Genomic DNA, 22,741 nt, shown 5'->3' with positions numbered 1-22,741 from the left:
TGTATAACAAAAGAGCCTGTGTGTGGAAAGAATAGCTATTCAAAATCAATTTCTATTTCCTCATTCATATGGGGAATATTTTTTACATGGTAGATAAAAGCTTTGCATGATGACAAATCAATCCACCTGCAATTGCTGGGAACTCTGTTACCAAGATAACACTATTTGTCTGCAGGTGCAAACTACAAGCTGTGAATACACTTTTAAAGAAATACATATAAAAATGTAATTTTAATGAAGACACAAGATCCTGACTTCTGAGCCCTGAACTATCCTGGAACAAAGATACAAGGACATGGGGAGATATGGGCACTGATCTTTTTTATGTGTGTATACCTTTTACTGCTCAATTTGCAACCCATCTCCCTGTTCAGACCATGGTCTTGCTGGTCTGGCTTGAAGACAGCAACCTGTGGCTACTGGCAGGCAGGAAAAAAATACATGTAAGTATTTGCTATTAATTCAGACTTGGTACTTGGTTTAAACAGTGGTCTCCAGAGGTAGAAAGACTGATGCAAGACCCACTAAAACCACCAGGAATCTTTCTTTTGGTTTTAATGGCAGCTGAATCAGGTCCCCAGCAATGAACAGGAATTTGCAAGATTCATAAGCTAAGTCTGTATGCAGAGCACATGGGTTCTGCAGTCAATAGCAGGAAACTGTCAAAATCCTAAATGTCCGGAGCACTCTCAAAATAAAACAAGTTGTACTTTGCAGCTCTTACATGCGTCATTGTAAGACACTGGCACTGTATTGCTTTAGGAAATCTTCAGTCATTATCTCATATCTGTTTGATTTTATGGGGAAATCCTGAAAAGGGAATACATTTCACTAAATCGATCAAGTTGTGTAAGAGGATGACTAGACTTCTGTTCCCAAATACCCCAAATAACAAATATTTTAATGTAACACTGCAACAGCAAGTCCTCAAGGGCCATTTACCCCAGCACTGCAAAGTGAGATCAGCTCCTAGGGTGTGAGTGTTCTCAAGATTTGTATAGACTCCATATGTGCAGCCGTATCAGAAAAGCATTCCCATCCTAGCACTGGCACTTACTGGCAGGAGCATTCAAAAGCCAGGGAAGCTCCTCTGAGTTCAACATTTGATTTAGCATATCATTTAAACTTCAGCATAAAAGCATTGACCATTTGGAGGCAAAGAGGTAAATTACAGCTAGAAAAATAAGCTGTTCTACTTAGCAAAGCTACGACATGCCCTCATCAGGTGTGGAAGCTCTCTATGGGACTCAAACGGATCCTCATGCAAGTATCTAAGAGTAAAAAAGTTGGACCTCAGATTACAAATAAATGTGTATTTTATTTACATGTAATAAAAGTTATATATGCATATGTTGTATTTCATAATATACAATTTCAAATGATATTAACATAAAAATCTCAGATAAACTAGTAAGGATTATTATATGCAATGTTTATCTGCACATAGATTAAACAAACAAAAAATACATCTCTTTTCTTGTCCTTGGAAATAATGATGGGCACTTACTAGTGTTTGTTTGGAAGTCTATAACATTTGCCTTAAACTGACTACTGTACTCACAGCAACAATAATGAACATCATCTTAATGGTTTACTCTATTAAATGCATGGATTATTTCTCTATTAAAATGTTGTAGGTATGACTTGTAAACTTACCTAAAAAAAAGGGTTAATGTGGGGAAAAACCTCTAGTCGCTTTTTCATATAGAATTTGGAATTTAATTTAAAAAATCTTATTAAGCAAAATCAGCTTGCCGGAACAAAGTATTTCCTGGAATAAATACATATTCATAACATATAAACAGTTATCCCACTGAGTAGGGTTTTCATGACATAATGTAAGAATGTAGCATGTCTACTTAAATTAGCTTTGCACTTATAACTACTTGCGCAAACAATCAGCATCTGAACATTAGTTAAAAGCAGTTGTTTGCTTTTGCTTTTAATAAATAAGTAATAATCACAGTGCATTTAAAACAAGTCACTTAGCTGTCCCTGCACATTAACATGATGAGATTAGTTGCTGGCAGAAAATGACAAGTCATTCCGACAGAAAATTGGGCCTCACAATGATAAGCATGTTCCTTGAGAGGAGAAAGTTTAAAGTGCAAATATACTGTGAAGAGGACCTCTAAAAATGGCATTGTGAAGCTTCATGTTTCTCATCTTTTGGTTATTTCACAGGCTGGGAAACTAATCTTCTCAGCTGAGAGCTAGTTGGAGCAGTCAGAAAACTGTTAAATTAGCAATTTGAGGGCAAGGTGCTAAGAAGGCAAATATGATACAAGTTTAACCTCCATGTGTTGCAAATAAATTTAATTTATGTGGCATAGAAAAAGAAAAGGAATGTTAAAATCAATTCTATGCCACTGCTAGGAGTTTCTCCAATTCTTGTTTGCTGTCCAATCACAGCAATGAGCAGAAATTTGATATAATAGGCATTACTGACAGCTCTTAAGATAATTTGTATGCCTGAAATATTAAAATGCTTGTTTATTACCTATTTAGAGTTATTTGAGTGAATAAAAGCAGTGAGGATGTAGCGCTCTGTTCTAAAAACACTGCTACTTATTCCAAAGACAGCAATAAATCTGATTGTAGGTGTTCAGTGGATGCATGCCAGTGTGTCAAAAAATGTGCAGGGAGGCTTGTGACCTTAGCAAACCAGAGAACAGAATAAACTGCTCCTTAAGCACGGATCTGCAGTGCATGAAAAGTCTCCATGCCTTGGAAGACATCAGATTGGGAAGTGAATACTGTTGGCCTCTTCTGGCAGCTCTACAGCAAAATTAAGAAAGGGTTCCTAAAAATAACCGCGGTAACTTTCTAAGATAAAAAGGTATAATGCTTTCCATGAATTTACCATTTTGGACAGTGTTGTGATGGATAAATATGAATGAAATCACTGGGCTGGAACTGGGTGGTTGCCTGGGGCCAGTGAACCTGACCTGATTACATTCAGTCTGACTGAACAGAGAAGTCAGCCAGCAACATGCAAGCTTGGTGCTTTGCATGGCTATTTTCTTCAAGGTAGCGAAAGCACTAGCAAATTTATTCAAGCCGAGATATTTCAACATAAAAGAATGAGCAATATCTTAAAAAAATTGTTATGTGACAAGAATGAAACAACAAAAAAATGGAGAGCCTTAGCCCTTCTGGTTCAGTGGAAAAGCAAAATCAATTGTTAGGTATAGAAAAAGGTGGTAATAGCTTGTTATTGGTATAAAAAGATGATAAGGAAAGCTAAAGTCATCAAAGCAAAAACAATCTACGTCTGGTAAACTTAGCACAATGAGGAACTTTTTTTATATATACAAGCAGCAAATGCAATCCATAGCAAACATATGTCGATTTTCAGATAGAGATTGTGATACTGTAAATAACTGTGCAGAAGAAAGTATGAAGTTGTTCAATATATGTTTCTATTCTCTATTTAGAAAGAAAAAGGCAAGGTGTTTGATGAAGTTCATTCTGTTTCAACTCATCAATATCTTCTCTGGGATGAATATTTCTAAACTGGCAGGCTTGCAGAGTTTGTATGCAAGAGTCATAAAACTGGCTACTGAAGTTCCTTTTAAATAAAAATATCAGAGAAATTAACATGGGAGAAATCTCAATCCATCAGAAAGCCTTCAGAAAAAAACCCTTATCTGCATAGCCTGGCATACCCGTAAATCTGAAGAAAAAATAATGGAAAATGGATATATAATTCCATAAATTCCATGGATACGAAGAGTCATCTCTTCTCACTTTTTTTACTGCAGCGTTTTACATGTCTCTCTTCCTCTGTTGCTTTTCTTCAGCAAATCCAGCCTCTTTATGGAAGACAATCCCAGTTCATTCAAATTTTCATTGCAAGCCATCTGCTCTAGACTTCTAATCATTCTCAGTACTTACCAAGCCATCCAACTGGCAGATGTATTTTGGGGGGTAAACGTTGCTTACCCAGCTGTTCCTGAGCTTGTACGTATGCAACAAGGAAGACAGAGTAACTAAAACCAGAAGTTTGAAAGAAATTGCCCAAGGAGGATATGGCATCATACAACACAGAAGAAAGAACTATGTGGGCATCTGTCAGGAAACAATGCGAAAATATTTGATTTTGCTTTGGGCTGAGAGATGAAGCTGGTCCATGTTAAAAATCCCTTTCGAGTCTACAATTCTGTGATATTGGAGACCACTAATGAGGGATCAAGATAGAATAATTGATTAAAGACAACACAACTTACTGGCAAATAAGTCCCTAACAAATAAATTCAGTTTCACTCTTGAAGATCTATCATGTTTAGCGGATAAGGACTTACATGTAAACAGAGTATACTAATTTTATTTCAAGCATTTGACTTCCAGAATACTCTGAGCAGTTGAACAAATTATACCAAGTTTCCTACACATCTTTGGGAAGTGCTTTGTTTTCCTTTTCTTTCCTGCAGCTACCTCTTGCTCTGCTCAGGTTTCCTTTTATAACTCTGGAAAAGACTCTATATGGTGCTCTTATACTGGAAATAAATATGCTGTTGGCCATGACTGCTGCTTTGCTTGTTGTTTGTTTCCAGGCACCATGCATCTCACCTGAGTTACTCCCCCTTGTTTTTCAAAGGAGACATTAAAAGTCTTCCTTTTATTGGGAAGATATATTTCTCAGTTCTTCTTCTAAGCGATCTACTACTACCACTAAATTTGGAGTAACTTAATTACCACTAAAACTTCAAATTAGGCAGAAACTGATCAATACTTCATAAAGTCATGAGGAGACAAACAGCACAACTACAGAATTCCTGTTTACTTGTGAAAACATGTTAAAAATCAATATTACTCAATATTTCTAGGAACTTGTAGACTACATAATCTGCAAATGTAGTTGTCATGAAGAAACCATTACTGAATAGAGATGTTCTTGACAGAGTATCCTAAGGCTATTCAACAACACAGAGAGTAAATGTAAATTCACCTGTGGTAAAACTTGTGTGAAGATTGGCAGAATGGTTATTAACAAGAAAGACTGCAGCCTTTTTGCCTTCTTTTGTGTGTTAATCTTCATTTCCTTTTTTAAGGATACATGCAGTCTTTCATAACACTTCTTTAGTACCAAGATGAAGGGCAGCAGTTATAGAAAGGATACTAAGAGATTCTGGACAAGCTCCTCCAAAACAGACTCTACACTGTGGTGATAAAAGGGTCAAATCTGACTCTTGGTGGATGAAATAGGAGAAAAGCAAGTAGTGAAGTTCTAAAGTCTGTATATTGCATTATTCTGCCTTAGAAATGGAGAGAAGTCCATTTCAAAGAAAAGATGTTGAAAGACCAGAGACACCACAGAAAAATGTATGAAAGCATTGAAACCTGGAGAAATTAACTCCAGTTAACTGCAGTGAGATTTAAAGAACTCAAAGTGTTCTGTTTCTCAGAAGAAACTGGAATGTTGACTTCATTCCAGTACCTAATTCACATGGGAAAAAAAGCAAATGTACTTGATAGCTCTATAACTTAGTAGAAAACGATGCAACAAAAACTAATGGCTGGAATCTGAAACCAAAGTTAAACAAGAAATGAGCTACTTCTGTTAATAGTTTGACAAATTACAAAAGGAAGCAATGGATTTCCCACCTCTTGATTCATTCCAGCCAAAGCTGAATTGCTTCTGGGAAGAAGCACTTTAACCAAATGCTAGTTATAGCTATATAACTACATCTACTCAAAATATAAAGAACTAAACATGAAGGGAGAAAAAGTTACTAAAACATCCTTCCTGGCTCAAACTATAAGCACTTATGAAAAAAGATCAAAAGTTTTCAACTGAATGAGAACATTTGAAAAAATTCTGCCAAATCTGCAAATTTGGATTTTAAGAGAGAACATAAGCTGAAATGCAAATGAATTTTTGGATATCATGTCAATACAAATAAATATGTTGTCATTGAATTTCAGATTATATCCCTCAAGGGTCTGAATTTCTCCTTATAGGCTCTGTGCTTTGTCAGAATTATGATCGCAGTGATGTACCAGCTTCCACCTCTATAGATGTACTTGCTTCATTTCACCTACTGAGAATGAAACACGGAAAACACTTCCTAAAATGAGTAACAGTCCATGGAAACAATTTAGAATGCCAAAACTAATATTCAACATCAGTCCCACAAAGTACTTAATCAAAACTCACTGAAACCCATGTGAAGTGTTTTGCTCTTGATGGCCTGCAGCCTGCAGATATTCCAGAAGAGATAACAGGGGGAGGACATCAGCCTTCTTTCCCACCCTGCTTTATCCCCAGCGTTGCAGTAAGGATTGAGGGGTACCATCTGACACAAGGGTGCCCATTTGCACTGCGACACCAGGAGGCATTGTGGGTAGCAGTGGGGCTGACAAGCCACTATGAAAGGAAGTTTTAGCTGCAATCACAAAAAACAGCAGGAGGTAGAAAAATACCTACTTCTGCTAGGACATATTCTAACATGATCTGAAGGAAAAAGCCAATCTGAATCCCAGCATCAACTCTTATCTAGAGATTTTCAAGGGTCTGGAAAATAAAACATCTCTTGCTTTAGTTATTCCCCTTTGATGGACAGAACTAGCATTGGTTGTCCGGGTACTATATTGTTTTATTTAGCAATAACTTAATTATACTTAGCATAGCTTCTTTAAAGTGTCAGTCTAAACTGTCATGTGGAAATCTGCATTAAAGCTCCATCTGCCCATTCACAACGTGAATGTATTCATTATCTGTTGCACAGCCATAAAGCCTCTAAATGCTTGTGAGAAGACAAAGCTCAGGTGCTCTGGGAGCACAGCCATGCTAATGACTGACCAAGCATCACTTGCTCTGACTAGCATCTACATCTGATGAGATGAGGCACAAGTAAGAGAAAACAAGAGCCTCAACTCAAGAATTTGCAGTCTTGCTTCAGAGTAAGACATCAGCCAGCAATGCAGACAAACCTGGATATACGCAGGTTGCTCTGGAAGTAATGACTCCTATTTATTTTCACAAAAACTACAACAGATACGAAGAGCACAATAACACTGTTTGACAGAGCAAATTCTCAGCTGCAGAACACTTTTTTTTTCAACACAGCCACCACCATTAACTATGCCTTTTCATCAGTGATGAACAAGAGCCTGCATACTGCTTCACAACAACCTACTCTAGCAGAAGCGACCCACTGTCGCTGTTGCCACTGCTGAAACGCACCACCCACCGCCTCATTGTCCTCACATCCACTGTTTGGTCTCCAGAAATGTTCAGAAAGTGCTGATGAATGTCAATGGCCGCCATTTTTTTCCGCATGGAGGAATTAAGTGACACACCTTTGCTCCATCCGCACTTCTATGCCAGATGTCGTTTGGTCAGACTGCCCCCCTGCTGCCATCTGTCACACGGCAACAAAATGTAACAGAATATTGATGGGAAGGTTCAACCTCTTCTGCCATACCAACATCCACCTCTAATGTCATGGGCCAACATAATAACACAGGAGGCATAGATTTTGAGGCAGCCCTTGCACTAAGAATGGAAGAAATCATATTAAGCAGTATGAGAAGCAATAGTTATGGCTGGTCAACTAATCATTGTCAAACATTTTGTCGGAAATATCTAGCTGTAGTAATTCACATTATTCTTTATTACCACAATCAAAGACAGCCTTGGGGAGTCTAAGAGAAGCATGTCACACTAGCAAGTTAATTGTACTCTAAAAAATGCACTGATACAGATGTTTGAGTACTAGAGTAATTTTTGATGAAATAATAGTTTCTCTGATGTCCGTACCACCCCAAATACATTACAGTATTTTGTAGAACATGACATGAATACAAGTACTTTGTGCTACAAAATAACAATGCTAGGGGTATATTAAAAACCTAATCGCTCATGTAGGAAGTAATAAAAATTAATGACAAAATTGAAAGTCTTACAAAACTGAATTCTCTCACTGCTGTGACATCAAGTAGCTCCAGTCAATGCTTTCAAATTCATATTTTCATATTTACTTTTGAGGCTCTGGCTTTCTGGAACTGAATGTGAAATACTGCTCAACAGGTCTTTATAGATTTTTACCCTTTCCAAAGCACTGCAAAGCTAAGGGACTCAAAACACAACATGCAAGCTCACATTCAGCTAGGTATTACACATGAAACAAAAAGCTGTTTGAAACACCTGAGGCTGAGCAGGAGACTAAGAGCAGAGCTCTTTTGAAGAAATGGGAGCAGGGAAAAAGCTACTTACTCCTGCACTAAGAAGACATTAGTTGAAGTCAGACTTAGTGCACATGTGCAGCAACTGCTAGAGCCAGTGCTGAGACAGGCTGATGCTTCAAAGTGTCTGTAATAACTTCCATCACCTGACAGACAATGTACAGGGGCAGAAATGGACATGCAGGATGAGCTCCTCCAGCACGGAAGGATGCTCACACCAGGCTACAGAGTAACCTCCATGCTGCAGATCTCTGCACTCTCAGCTTGCACTATTAAGGCTGCAAATACCTTAAAACAAATTGACATGTAAGTAAATAGAGGAGCCTGCCGTTTTGACAGAACACTGTGGTGTTTAATCTTTTAAGTGAAAAGCTTTTATTGACAGAACTACATGAACACGAAGACATAAAATGCAAAGAGGTTTACAGTAAACACTGATTACTGTAATCTTAATCTCCATGAATGACTACTGAATGCAAAAATAACATTTTTAGCAAAACGGGTAAAATGCATAATCTGTCTTATTTTAAAATGTGTCTGGTTTTGTACTTCCTTCTTAAATTGGTAAAGTTATTGGACACCAATCACTGGTTACATAATAGTAGTGTCAGAAAATACTCCAGATCAGTCTTCAGAAAATTGATTAAAGAGTGAAAAATCAGAAGCACTGGTAAACTGGGCTAAAAACCACTAAGGGGATGAGCCACGTATTGTCTCAGTGCCTAATACAGTTTATGGTTGCTTCTGCCTTGTTTGTTACGAGCAGTTTAGCGGGGTTTAAGTACATCTGAGAGTAAAAAGCACAGACAAGTAAGTTGGTCCTTCTCTGTGGCTGTGGTAGACCTCTCTCACGTAACGACCTCATGGAACAGATCTTGCAGCTCAGCAGGGCCCATCTGACCATGCTGGAGGTCCTTCTGCTTGAAGCCCAGGATCTGCTCAGCACGCATCTATGCCTTGAGGAGGCCTGTCTGCATAAATTCTGAACTTTTTGACAGCAAAAGCCAGCTGTCAGATAAAGCCAATAAAACTAGCACCTCTGCACTCAAATGGATAATTCTTGGTTTCACCAGCACCAACACAAGCTTTGCCACAAGAGTGTTATCTCATGAGCTGGTGGAAGTGTGCGCAGGGGCACAGCTACAGGTCTGCTCTTCCACAGGAAGGCTTGCTGTGCAAGCCATGCTCTTAGTTTCTTGGATCAGTGCTTTTAAACAGATCTAACAGTCCAGAATAACTTTACTTGAAATTTACTGTAGCCCCATGGAAGGATTATTGATGCTATTCTATTACTTAGCACAAAGCACTGGTCTCCAGGGGACTGTTTAGTAGCATATTCTTGTCTGGATATTAAATCAAGCTATGCCAACAACTCAAAAACAGCAGGTAACAAGCTTTTTCCTGTTTTTCAGTGAGCTCTGCTGCATCTCATCTTTCATTTGTTTTGAACTGCAAGTCTCTTATGTGCCTACAGAAAAATCTCCAACTTTCCCCCCTGCCAAAGTACATAGCATGTGATTAATGCATACAGGAATGCTTTTGGCAGCGGCTATGCTGAGAGGCTCAGTGGATGACAATGCTGCTCTTTGATGGGAGCAACTATGGGGCCTCTTTCTCCATACCCCTGCATCAGCAGTATGATGGAACCAGAGGAGCACAGGTGGAAGGAGAACCTGAGGAGACACCAAGCAGGGGCTCAGTGGGACAGGTAAGTTTAGACATGGAAAGTTTGAAACAGCAGCTCAATCTGCTGTAACTGAGCTCCTATTCTAGTACCACAGGTAGGGCAAGTATACTAACAAAAAACCCCACAACTTATTTGTACACTAATTACTATGACCATGGTTTCTTTACTGACATGGCAACGGATGTTACAGAAGGCTAGCCATACTCCTGGGGAACAGGGGCCAACTTGGTGACTCTTCTTGAGAAGGTGGTTGGACTACATGACCTCCAGAGGTTTCTTCCAACATCAGCCATTCTGTGATTCTGTAAAACCATTTATCTCCTTCTACTTATTTATGTATAAAAAAAGCCTAACACCTGCGGCAGCCTGTTAGAAATAATATTAATGATATTTTCTGAATTCAAAGCAAAAAAGGTTGTGCTTCGTTCGCCTAAGTTGAACAAAATGTTTTATACAACATACAGAATCATGCTTGAAGTTTGGTACCAGTACCTATTATCCCTCCCTCAAAATACTATTCCAAGTTCATAGTCAACATTGGTCACGAGCAGCACTAACAAAGGTCTCCCATGTCTCCCATATTTAAGATTTTCTTTTTCTGCAGCCAGCCAGAATTCAATTTATTCAGCTACATAGATTCATTCTTGCACTATTTTCTGTATTATACAGACATATATTCATATCTAGGCCCATCTGTGAAAAGAGCTTTCCTTGATTACTGTCAGTGTTTCATTTCATTGTGTTATCTCGTTTGTCTTTTGATGTAATAGTTTACTTGCTTTACAATGTTTTAACTACACTGGCTGCAACCATTAAAAAAATAACTAGTAATCTTGAGGGTCGATTAGAAAGGCTTTAAAAGGGTTTGATTAAGTAATTCATTTTATTGATGTTACAATAACTCATTTTTATTTGATTATGTAAACGAGTGTTGGTGCATATCCACTTTGGCAAAATACTGAAAAGTTTAGTATTTTCTCCTAAACAAAAAGCTTACTATGTTAGAAACACATGAGCTAACGAAGGTATCCTATGCAAAGACTAAGGATCTCCCTATGAGACATCCCAGGATTACAGTATTCAGGAAAACAAGGGCCATGCTTACCTGACAAAATTTATCAATGATACCTTCCCTGAGCTAATGTTCAGGATACCAAAAGAGATGGTCAGACCTATGGACCTGCTTTCTCCCATCCTCAATTCCTGCCCAGCACCTATTCCAACAGGATGCTTCCCAAAGGGCTTGTGAACTCCCTTCTCTAGAAATAGGGGAAATGATGTACAGTTGCACAGACATTAAGAGAGCCACAACTACAGTTGCCAGTAATGCGAAGCCACATGTCACTAAGATTTCTGTCCCGATTTCATCACCAACCTGTACGATTCCTACTGTCACTGCATTTTATATGATAGTCCTTAATGTACAGACTGCTTTTGAAGTCTTCCCCTCTCTCCACCCTACATTTGTTTACATCTTTAGACAGATAAGAAATGGATCCATCTCCTCTGAGAAAGAAAGAAGAGAGGTCTTCTGGTTTTACTTCATTAGGAAGGTGGATTACGAACAAGGAAAAAGATAAAAAGTCTAACAGGTTTTTAATGAGGCTGAAAGTGAATAGGGTGGGAGAAGTCAGGAGACCAAAGGCAAGAGACAGACAGAGAGATCCTCCAAGCCAATGAGTTGACAGGGCAACAGCTGAGGACGTTATGCTGTGCTCCATGGCTGGAAACCAGAGACAGCTTTGAGCAGAGGGGACCGGTTTCTGCCAGCCCAAACCAGCAAACTATAAATGACTGAGGAAGACTGCTGGAGTCTTCTCAGATAACAAAGAATACCTGGCTCTTGTCGGAAAGAAAAGGGAAGAGTAACAACATAAGAACATAAGTAGTGTTGGACAGCAGCTGGACTTTGCTCACAAATAAACTGCATTTGCCTGTATATTCCAATATGCTGACTGCTTGAGTACCTAATCTTTAAGGTAAAATTTTCTCATGAGATGTGCCCAAGACACAATTACTCTAGAACTTACTTCTCAGTACAAACCCAAATAAAAAATGGGGTTCCAAGCAGAAAAGAGAACTTAACCTTCCTTCTGCAGAAGATTTATTAAAAAAAAATCTCCTCTCATTGCTGTGATTATTCTGTTATTCACCTAAATACCAAGGGCAATGCTGCCAGTGTTTAAATGTGGGCTATTTCAGTACTGCAATTCTCAGAAAATCACATTAAATACTAACGCTCCTAAACCTAGTAGCATTACTTAAATTTATTACAGATTGCCCTAATGCAGGCTTTTGCCATTGTTCAAATAAACACACTGTAATAATTATTCAGTTGTTCCTCTGTTAATGTCTTACAGTTGGCCATGTATAGAAAGAAAAATAAACAAAAACATATGAGTAAAGTGATAATTCAGCAGTAGTCACATAAGGCTGTGCTGTTTAAAAACGTCCTTGTATTATAAAGAACCAAGCTGGAAATAGTCAGCTTCCATTTAAATCATTGTCCAAAATTTCTTATCGTATCAGTAATCTCAATTTCGTGGCATTGTATATACACATGAAAAAAAAATACAAATAGCCAGCTTGCTATTTTACAACTTTTATTTGATGAAATCTTACTTTATTCAGATTAATTCTTCTGCCAAAGACTTCAGTGTATCTGGGACTTCTTTAAGTTGAGCATAAATGTTATGCCCACTATGACCCTTTCTCAACAGAAATGTAAAATTAAGACTTATTCGTAGCTCTATTAAAGTGTCAGTCTGTTTTTTCAGTAGCATTTAGGATTTCTTTTATGTAACACTCTTTACATTATTTACATGGGATGAATATGAAGAAAGAGAGAGAAGCTCAAATGAACCATTTCCAGTATTGGCAAGTGCACTATAAACTGACAGGTTGCTATCGAAGCACTTATTTACCTGACTAAAATGACCTCCATAATGTGCTCTCTTCCAGAATAGTGACACAAAAGTCAAAGACTGAAAGTTAATTCTGTTTTGAAGAATTCTACTACTGAACAATATTTTTCTTTTAAATTGCAGTATTTTTCCCTAAAGGAGGAAGAAGTTGGTAAATGAATGTTGAATCTATGAAAATTTTAGTAATATTTCATTTCCCTAAGCACTAAAGAGCAATGTAAATGCTATTGCACTGCGTCTGTACAGAGCTGATGATCTGCACAATTAGATCCCAACCCACAGTATAGACAGGATTACTGGTCTCTAGTTGTTTTGAGCTCTCAAACAGAGCACAGCTAAATTCTTCAAGCCTTAAAAATAACGTGCAGTAAACTAAATTCCATCTGCAGTGTGAGGTCTCATTAACAACCTCACATATCTAGACAGATACGAATTCCTAACTTGACAAATGAACAACTGAGTCTCACAGTGCAAGGTCAAACAGTGCTCCAGCTATTAAATTAATATTGTATAGGCATGGCCATGGTGTTCCTTTGAACCTGATTTTATATTCTACAGAAATACGCTACCTATGGCTTTTTGGAAATCTGATAATCAAACATGAACAATCAAATCAAACATGTTCAGTAACAGCTTTATGTATTTTAGATTACTTTCCTATAGAGATTTGAGATTTTCCTGCTATGCTGACAATTATGTATACTTTCTGGAATTATTACACATTAACAAAACTCTGTGTATTATTTTACGTGCTCCTTATGATTTATGATTCAGTAATGGGAGAGCATAGCTGTATGCTTCCAAAACAACAGAAATCTCATATCAAGATTCTTGGACAGTGTAAATAATTTGCTACATACACCAGACTTCTGTTTTTCAGGAGTCAGAAAAGTGTCTTACTTCACTTAAGTGTACCTTTCATTAATTCTTCTTGCCTACATAAAGCCAGATATTTATTCAAGGACATATGATAAATTTCCCAGTTTTCATCATCATTATTGTTTTTCTTAAGCTTCTATCCATAAGTCATTAATAATAAAACCTAAAGAGAAAAGAAGACTAGAAAAATGTAAGTAGACAGGAGAGCTTACATGCTATCCAAAAACCAAAAAACTAAGTGTATGTAATAAAAGAGCAGCATTCAGTCATCCATATGCTTTCAACCATATTTTGCTGTAAAATGGTTAAAATATACTCAAAACCAAATGTATTTTTAAATAACCGGGGACTTGGTGGGCACAAATAGGTATATCCACTAGCTGCACACAAAGCAACATACCTGCAGAGACTCGGGGGCAGTCGGGCAGCATGGACTCCACGGATGTGTCCAGTGGCTCAGAGCTTGACACCCAGTTACAACAGTTCTGCATGAGAAAATGTGCAATTGGTAAGTCAAAAACTCAGAGCAAGAATAAACACAGACTTTGTAATGATCACATCATAATATACAGAGCAATCTCGACAGGGACTAGAAGGTAAACTACACTAGCTTGGTCATACCAAGTAATGTTTAAATATTCTAATTTCATCCTAAATATTTAAAAAGAGAAAGACCATAACTCAGCAGATTTGTAATGTGCTATCTTTAAGCACTTCTCTCAGTGCCAGCTGACTTCAGTAGGTTCTTGGACTAATGGGTGCCTGAACCAGCCACTGCACATTTTAAGCCATTCCTCTCTGTAACTGTTAAACAGGCATTTATATAAACATTGAGCTGCTTGCTTCAGAAGTCACAAGAAGTCAGAACTTTAAGGGTGTTTTGATGGAGTATGTTGTGCTGAGAAGGCTGTGAAATTACAGTACAAGAAATTACAACTGCGTGGAAGCCTTCAAGACAGCAGATTAATTAATATACATTAATATACATTCAAATAATTGAAAATATAACTGAGATGAATTGGCATGAACATTTAAAAATGTAAATACTGGTCTTTGGGGAATTAGGTTGAGGAAGCATTAACATTTACTTTCATTCCTGAATCTCTGAGTAGGATGTATTTACAAGTAAGTTGTAAATGTTTTGCTCCAAATAGTATCTATTCAGAGGAGTCAATGAATTAAAGTATTAAATAATACACCTTTAATAAAATATGCTGAAACTATGTCCAATATATTGAACTGAAGAGTTAATTATAAAACAACTACATTTTTAATAGGATTGCCAGATGAAACACAAGATCTACATGGCTTCCCTTATTACAAATCTGAGTTTTGCCTTCCTCAGAAAGTGATTAACTTCATCAAAGAAAAAAAACAAACCGTACAAAATTTTTATGGGGAAAGACCCTATGAATTTTCAGGCAGATTTCTAAAAAATCATCCCATCAATCACGATTGTAAAAATGGATGATTGCTATTCTGGTAAACAAGCATGTATTGTGTATTTGTGGATGCTTGCAGCCCTAGTTGTGCACCATGGAGTCTGTCCTCACTGTGGAAAGATCCTTGACTGGTAGATCAAGTGTCTTATTGTATTTCCTTAATTCATTCTGTCTGGAAGAAGATGTCAGCTGTGTTGCAGTGAGGAGAGAATTTCAAAGGCTTCAGTCCCCACCAATAAAGGCCGAGGAATGGCTTTTGAATAGATTTGTCAAGGCAACCCTACTGTTCTGGGACCAGGGAGAGCAGGAACAACATAAAGGAAGGGTTGCTGTATGAGATTAGAAAGTGAAGTTCACAAAGCATGGCAGATTTTTGTAAGAAACAGTAGATCAATGAAACTATTGAACTCGATGGACAAAAAAAAATAAAAACAAACACACTACCCAGTAATGTCACTTTTTAGTAAAAAAATGGTTAAAATGGAATATTTCACAAAGGCTTCAGGGTTTAAAGTAGTAAAGTATTACACATTTTACAATTTGCATACATAATTTTAATTAACAGCTGAATGTGAAATTGCAAATGTAAGATGGTAAAAATTATAAAAGAAGTAGAATTTTTATGAAGTATTACATTCATTTGAAATAAGTAAAATTAATATTAACTACCAATAGAACACTACATCAGAGAGCTGGAGATAATACAGAAGATTAGCACACAATTAACCAGCTTTTATATACAATGTGACACTTGCCTGTAAGAAATAAGTATTCTCGAAAGCAGTGTCAAGATATGTAAATGGATGATTTGTTTTATCATTCATCACAGCTCCTAATAAATTCAAAAATCATGACTTCTATAGGTACTAAAAATAGGCCACCAATGATACAGGAGAGATAGCTCGATGAAGAATTACTTTTTTAACAATTCATTCTTTCAGTGACAGCAATTAGCCCTACAGACAGGCAGCGATTAGGTGTATATTTTAATTATTATTCATTTTACCAGTAGCCTTAAACCTGATTAAAGTAAGAGATATCCAGGTGATATGCTAGTCTTAATACCACTCAGCCACACTTCACATATGTAAAGTTCTTCTTTCTTATTGGAGATTTTCAATGCTAATGTAAGTTATGACACTCCATCCACTTTTTAGGCCATTAATCATTTAACTTATTCTTTAAGATCTACATTCTGCAAATGAAATTAAAGGTAATGCACTTGTCTTACTCAGACTAAATGCTTAAAGAAAAATGGAGTTGTCAGATTCAAATTACAGGATTTAAAATTTCAGTTTTACTATATAACATATATTTTAAGGTTTTGATTTCCCATAAAGAAAATGGGGATTTTTTTCTGACAGAGCCTGTAGGGGTTACCATTCTTCATATTTTTAACATTTAAGTCAGAGCTGTCAAACTGCATCCCAGGTGATTCTCTACTCCCATCAGTCATGGCCTATAAAATGCTCAGGTTAAGCCCAGAGTAGGCAGTCTACATACAATCTTTCACTAAAACCACAAGAAAAAGTCAAGTCTAACAAAAAGTTCAGGACAGTTTATATTTGCCACATACACCTATTGTTTTACCATTCTGAAATGAACATGGAAAACATGGGTACAAGCTTGATTTGACAAGAAAGAAACTCAGAAATTCAGTGAGTCTCACTTAAAAAAAAAAATCACAACAACCCCATACTTAAGTATCAAAATGAATAATGAATGCAAGAGTCATCCTTCACCCAAGGGTGGAAAATTGTGCTTACTGGCCATAAATCACCATTGAGTCTTCTTGGATCAACCAGTTGTTTCCCTCTTACAGTAGCAAACACTCTGACTTCTCGTAAGAAAATCCCAGAACACTTCAGAAGTAATCATGTCTTATAAGAGCTGTACAATTTTTTTTTTTGCCAGCTCTACAAATCAGCAAGCTGAATCACAAAGAACACAAAGGACCTTTTCTACCACCATCATATCAGGCCAGGAGCAGAACTCTGGTGTTCCGGCTGCTCTCAGGACTTTGCACCAGTTACCAGACAACAACTGGGCTACAATAGTGTATGCTTCTATATTGCACATTGCAGCCAAATCTTATTATTTTGACTGTTGGCTTTGAAGCTCAGAAACTGCTTTCATCTCAGTTATTTTAGGGGCTGGTATGGGGACATGATTCATATGGTTTTGAAACATGCTCTTTTTCACAGCCTAAAGAAATGGAAGAGGTTAGTAGATAAAGAAGTGTTTATAGAACCATACACCGGTGTATATACCCCAACCTTTTGAAAAAAGTCCTCACCTCTCGCATCCACTCTCGAATAGTTTTGCCAGCTTCTTGATGCCACACATTGTGAACAGAGTCTGTCAACGCCACAGCAGTTACCTTATTCTTTACTTCTGCCTCTCGCTGAATCATCTGTTAAAAAATATTGGTTTTAAGTTCTTTATTTCTATTGAGTACTGTCTGCTTAGCGACAGATAATGGTCTTAAATTAAAGAAGGAAGAGTAATGCAATTTCAATACTTGACTTCACTTGTTTCAAAGTTTATACAAATCCTAACAGCTCCAGAAACACAGAAAGACCTAATATTTTTGATAAAAGAAATAATACTAACTTTTAACTGACTGAACTATTCAGTCCTATTATTTTCCATGTGGCTTGACAATTCTAGGATTAAAGGTATCATAGTGAAAAAATGGAAGATTCCCTGAGGACACCTTTTACAGGCTTCTCCAAGTTCCTATTTCTGTGCTTCAGGGAAGCTGGTACCTGTGGTTCACTGTAAGCTACTCAAGACTATCCTCTACTAATTTTCAGTAGATTGCTGTAGTTTTTCAGATGTACAATCTTACTTTGACTTGTATGTTTTTTTCTCTTTTTCCACCCAATTTAGCTACCTTGCACTCCCACCATGGTCCCAAAAGTCTTTATGCTCTCTCTTATACATATGCTTACCAGGCTAACACCGGAGCCTCTTAACATTTGTAACATATTAAAGAGTCTCTGTTGTTGGAAATGACACTATGACTAAATAATATTAGTACTAAAACCAATTAAATGATTGCTGCAAATAACATGAACGAAATGACAAAGATGCTGTGGAATTCAGCTCTGCTCTGCAAGATAAAAGGGACTGAAAAAGAATAGTTTGATATCAAAGAGAGACAAAAAGGTTTTAATCTCCTGACACAAGTGACCCTAATTTGTAACACTGGATCAAAGAAAGTATAATGAATTATACTTATAAAACCGGCACTTCGCAGCTAGTGTCTTTATCACTGGGTATGCCACACTAAAGTTAATGTCTTGTTGGCATTCTTTTGTATTAATGGCAACACATACAACATTTCTAAAGCCAGATGTTCTTTATTCATGCTCTAGTAACCGTTTATCAGCATATGGGCTGCACCTCCAAAAACAATGCTCCAAAAGGGATGCAAATGATATTTTTTGCATCAGAAAATCAAAAGTATCACCAAAATCCAGATGTTCAATGTGAAAATAGCATCAATATCTGATACAAACAATCTCCCAATATCTTCAAAATACCACAAATGTAAACCTTTTTGAGCAAACATTCCTCCAGTTCTACACAACAGTAGTACAACATTCTGAAGGTTTCTTGTCTTCATTTTTGTTCACATAATATATTTTTAAAATTAACTGTAATCAAGCTAATATTTTAAGTGAAAGATATTCACCATTACTGGACAAGTAATACAAATTTGGATCTCCTCACTCCAGATAAAATCAGATGTCCATCTTGCCCAATACTCTGTCTTCTATTCAATAATTACATGATTCAGGAATTCAGCTAAGCTTAGGAAATTCAGGGCAAGTACATATGGAAACACTCTTAAAAGTGATCTTCATGTGAAGACTTTTTATATGTCTCACTTTTTCATTAGATACTCTCCCATGGGGCACATACAGTATCTACAGCATTTGGAGTATGAGACACTCTATAGGTGTGTGCACGGGGGGGGCGGGGCCAAAATCACTCACTTAGCACAAAATGGCATTTACTGTAAAAGGCTGGGCTTCATTCAGCTATAATTTAATAAATCATACTGCCATTTTCAGACAAACATCTGATACTGAGCACAGAATTTCACCGTAAATACAAAGATGTGCATAACCTCTTCCACTATGAAATGTAAGAATTGTATGTAATAATGACTTTCTCAGGGCAGTCTTTAGGCAATCTGGTGATTCTGTGAAACTTGGGATGAGACTCTACAGCTCCTCAAGAAGGTGGAGCCTCAAAATGAAGATCTTAATCAACAACACAAATTTCCTTCCTGAAGCTGTATGAACACCTTAAGTACAACCAAATGTTTAGTGTCTTAAAGGCAGATCTCAAATCTTCAACCAGACTATTTTGTCAGAACTTGGACTCATTTTGAATATGTCATCTACAATAATCTCCCTAGGATTCCACCAGGCCCCGAATGTGGTTCAGATCTTTAAAATAACTCAAAAATTATATTTTTTAATGTAGTGTAGAAACTACCAGTCAAAAATAACTAGACATATCTCCACAGAAAGTTAGCCCACCGTAAGGTAGGGGCTACATCTACAGACCTACTCGGCATTGCTTCCCTTCAGTTGACAAGCCAATAAGTCTCCTGATTGTACAAACTGTACAATTGTACATTTTGGACTGCACATTTGTATCTGAAAAGTGACTTCATAGGGACTGGGGTGGAGGAAGATCCTAACAGCTCTGGGGTCCAAAATTTTTCAGAAAGCCAGGCTGGAAAGAAAAAGGAAACACAGTCTCATGAAAGTAAAGAGACAGGTAAAATATTCTCTACCCAGTGATGCTTGTGTTTCTTCAGCACAGGTTGCTAAGGAAGAGAGGGGGGATATAGTAAGTGGTTGTTTTTATTAGTCTGCAGCTTTACAGTCCCCTTTATCAGGCAGTTACATACCTAAGATGATTACACAATTGAACACCGATTGCAGGTGCTGCTTTTGGGAGGGCTGCAGTCAGTCTCTTCTCTTACTAAACATCACCATAATGCGACTGTTTCATTTTTACAGAACAGGAAAGGTAATATTTACCTCCTCCTCTAAGTATAATGTCAGCATCTGAAGAAAGATCTTCTGCTAAAGGGATGCAGGTTATGAGAGATGTTAGGAGCTTCTGTTTCCAGGCTCTTCCTAAACCAGTACCTAATGCAGTTTTGTTAGGGAACCAGATCCTCCATTTTATGTGCTTGTCGTTAGGATTGTTCAGAAACTATACTAAAAGAAAGTCCTGTGAAAGACTCCCATGGCCTCAAGTTGCGCCAGGGGAGATTCACGCTGTACATTAGGAAATACTAATTTTCTGAGAGTCAGAAAGGTCAGAAGGGTCAGGCGCTGGAATGGGCTGCCCAGGGAGGTGGTGGAATCACCGACCCTGGAGGTGTTCAAGGAGCATTTAGATGTCATGTTGAAGGACATGGTTCAGTGAGAACTATTGGTGATAGGTGGACAGTTGGACTGGATGATCTTGTAGGTCTTTTCCAACCTTGGTGACTATGATTCTACAATTCTAAGAAAAGGTATTGAAAAATAAGACCTGTAAGACATACATGCCCAACTTGCACTAAATCCTGCCAACTAATTCAGCGTATACTATGAGTGTATATAGAATAAGTTTTAGAAGTACACCATACACATTATTATTCCTGTGCTAGTGCTCTACATTTTGGCACTCATTTGGTTGCATCATTTTGCACAAAATGTTGTAATTTAATCAGTGAAAATATCACTTTTTTTGAAGCATATATACCTACCCACTACTAGGAGCTGTTCCATGCTGAAGCTTAAAGTCATCACCAGCTCATTGTATTCCAACACAACCTCATCTAGGAAGGGCTGGTCTTCAGAGGCACAGCTAATGACCACAGAAGGAAAAAACTACTCTCCACTCTGGATCTTTTCTCAGGCAATTGTGTCTCACATTTCTGTACTGAAAATAAACACTCAGTTTACTTAAGAACATCACCTTTTTCTTTGGATCACAAGGACACCAAGATGTGTAGAACCCTTCTTTTCTAGACCTACCTCAGACTGATTTTTCTTCATTTTCCTACAAACATAGAAGAATTTGCAATCATCAGTCAGCTTCCTGATGCTTCGTGATGCTTCATGATGCTTCCCATCCTTTCTTCACACAGTACATGAAGTCTTAGTGTTTTGTGCTATATACAGTATCAGGAAGAGCATATCAAATAGTTTTTGATCTTGATCAAATTGATCAATTATTCATGCAACCAACGGTTTAACACAACAATGACTTTTTTAAAAAATCCATCAGCACAGTTACGCAATACTGAAAGTAGTTTCCGGCAGCACAAGACTCTGAATGGAATAACCATTACTCACTTGGGATACATGCTGAAATAAACAAACTGGAAAATGAAAATATTCCCATAGAGCTGAACGCACAACACCAGTAGAGGACACAGTCCCAGCATACTATACCCTACAACCAGCATCCAGAAGTGGAGAACTCAAAAGAGAAATCAATGGCATTCTTGCCCAAAGCACTTAGGATACATGTAACACCCAATGGTGCTTGCTGTTTAGCTTTGTGGATACTGTGGAATGGTATCTTTCACTTCACAAAAATCAGCAAAAAGACTGAGGCTGATGCTGTGAGGTTTTGTTGATAACTCAGCCACGGTGCTGGGGTCAGAACAAAGGAATGAAGGGATTAACCGAGCTTCATTTACACATGACATTGTGTTCAGCCCAGAATAAGAAAGTTCTGGTAGATATCTATTCTCTTACGAGCTGACATTGAAAAAAAAAAATCAAACAGAAAAAAACAGATGAAGTAGAGAAAGAATCAAGGATATAACCTTCACTTAAACAAGTCTACTGTGTCCATATTTAAGTGACACACAAATGTCACAACAGAGCATGACTAACCTCAGTCACTTAGCTTTGACTGTATCAGCTCAAGTTCTCTGCTATGGTGGGTTATTAACAACAACCAAGAAGATCAGATCCAGGTTATTCTCAAACAGTAGACCCTCTTAGCAGGGACCCTAACTTATCCTGCAAGAAGAGAAAAGAAGCCAAAGTGCTCACAGAAGCATCAATGCTTCAGATTCAATGGACTGACAGTTTTCAGCTAAAACATAGATATCTTCACCAAAAATAGCTTTGAATTCACATACAATTTAAAAATTAATTGAGCTGAATAAAATTGTTACAGTAAAATACATTAACACCCATTGCAAATTTAGCAGCCAGCTGCTAATCAAATTTGAAACAAGTCTGTAATTCCAAAGGAAGGATGCTCTGGGAAGCACAATTTACACTTCCCAGGATTAGTTTTATCCCACACAGCCAGTGCAGTCTTACAGTGGATATACTAAAACTGAAGATATTTAACAGAACACAGACTATTTACAATATTATTAACCGTATTTTTTTTTTTTTTACTGAAGCAACAATTGCAGATAAAGACCTAGGGAATTCATCTGAAGTTCATTTTATACTTCATACTCCTTGTACATCAGTAGGTTCCACAGAAACCTGATTCTCACAGCCTGAGAATTACTTAATTTCCTCCTCAATGCCAGTTTTCCAATCTCAACTTATTTTTATCTGAACAGA

At 37.4% G+C, this 22,741-nt stretch overlaps 1 protein-coding gene across 5 annotated transcripts in view; it reads right to left on the bottom strand.

Annotated features, from left to right (window-relative positions):
- FAM172A (family with sequence similarity 172 member A) overlaps nt 1-22,741 on the bottom strand; it is a 266,705-nt gene that overhangs the window by 47,708 nt on the left and 196,256 nt on the right. For all 5 annotated transcript variants that reach the window (XM_021379622.1, XM_021379623.1, XM_021379624.1 and 2 more), the window contains 2 exons: nt 17,419-17,535; nt 14,081-14,165 (listed from right to left, as the gene is read on the bottom strand). In XM_021379622.1, the coding sequence (XP_021235297.1) occupies nt 14,081-14,165; nt 17,419-17,535 (202 nt within the window). The remainder of the gene's footprint in view (nt 1-14,080; nt 14,166-17,418; nt 17,536-22,741) is intronic.

Source organism: Numida meleagris, chromosome Z, assembly GCF_002078875.1.
Source record: "Numida meleagris isolate 19003 breed g44 Domestic line chromosome Z, NumMel1.0, whole genome shotgun sequence".
Lineage (NCBI taxonomy): Eukaryota > Metazoa > Chordata > Aves > Galliformes > Numididae > Numida > Numida meleagris.
This window is presented reverse-complemented; position numbering and strand designations above follow the sequence as displayed.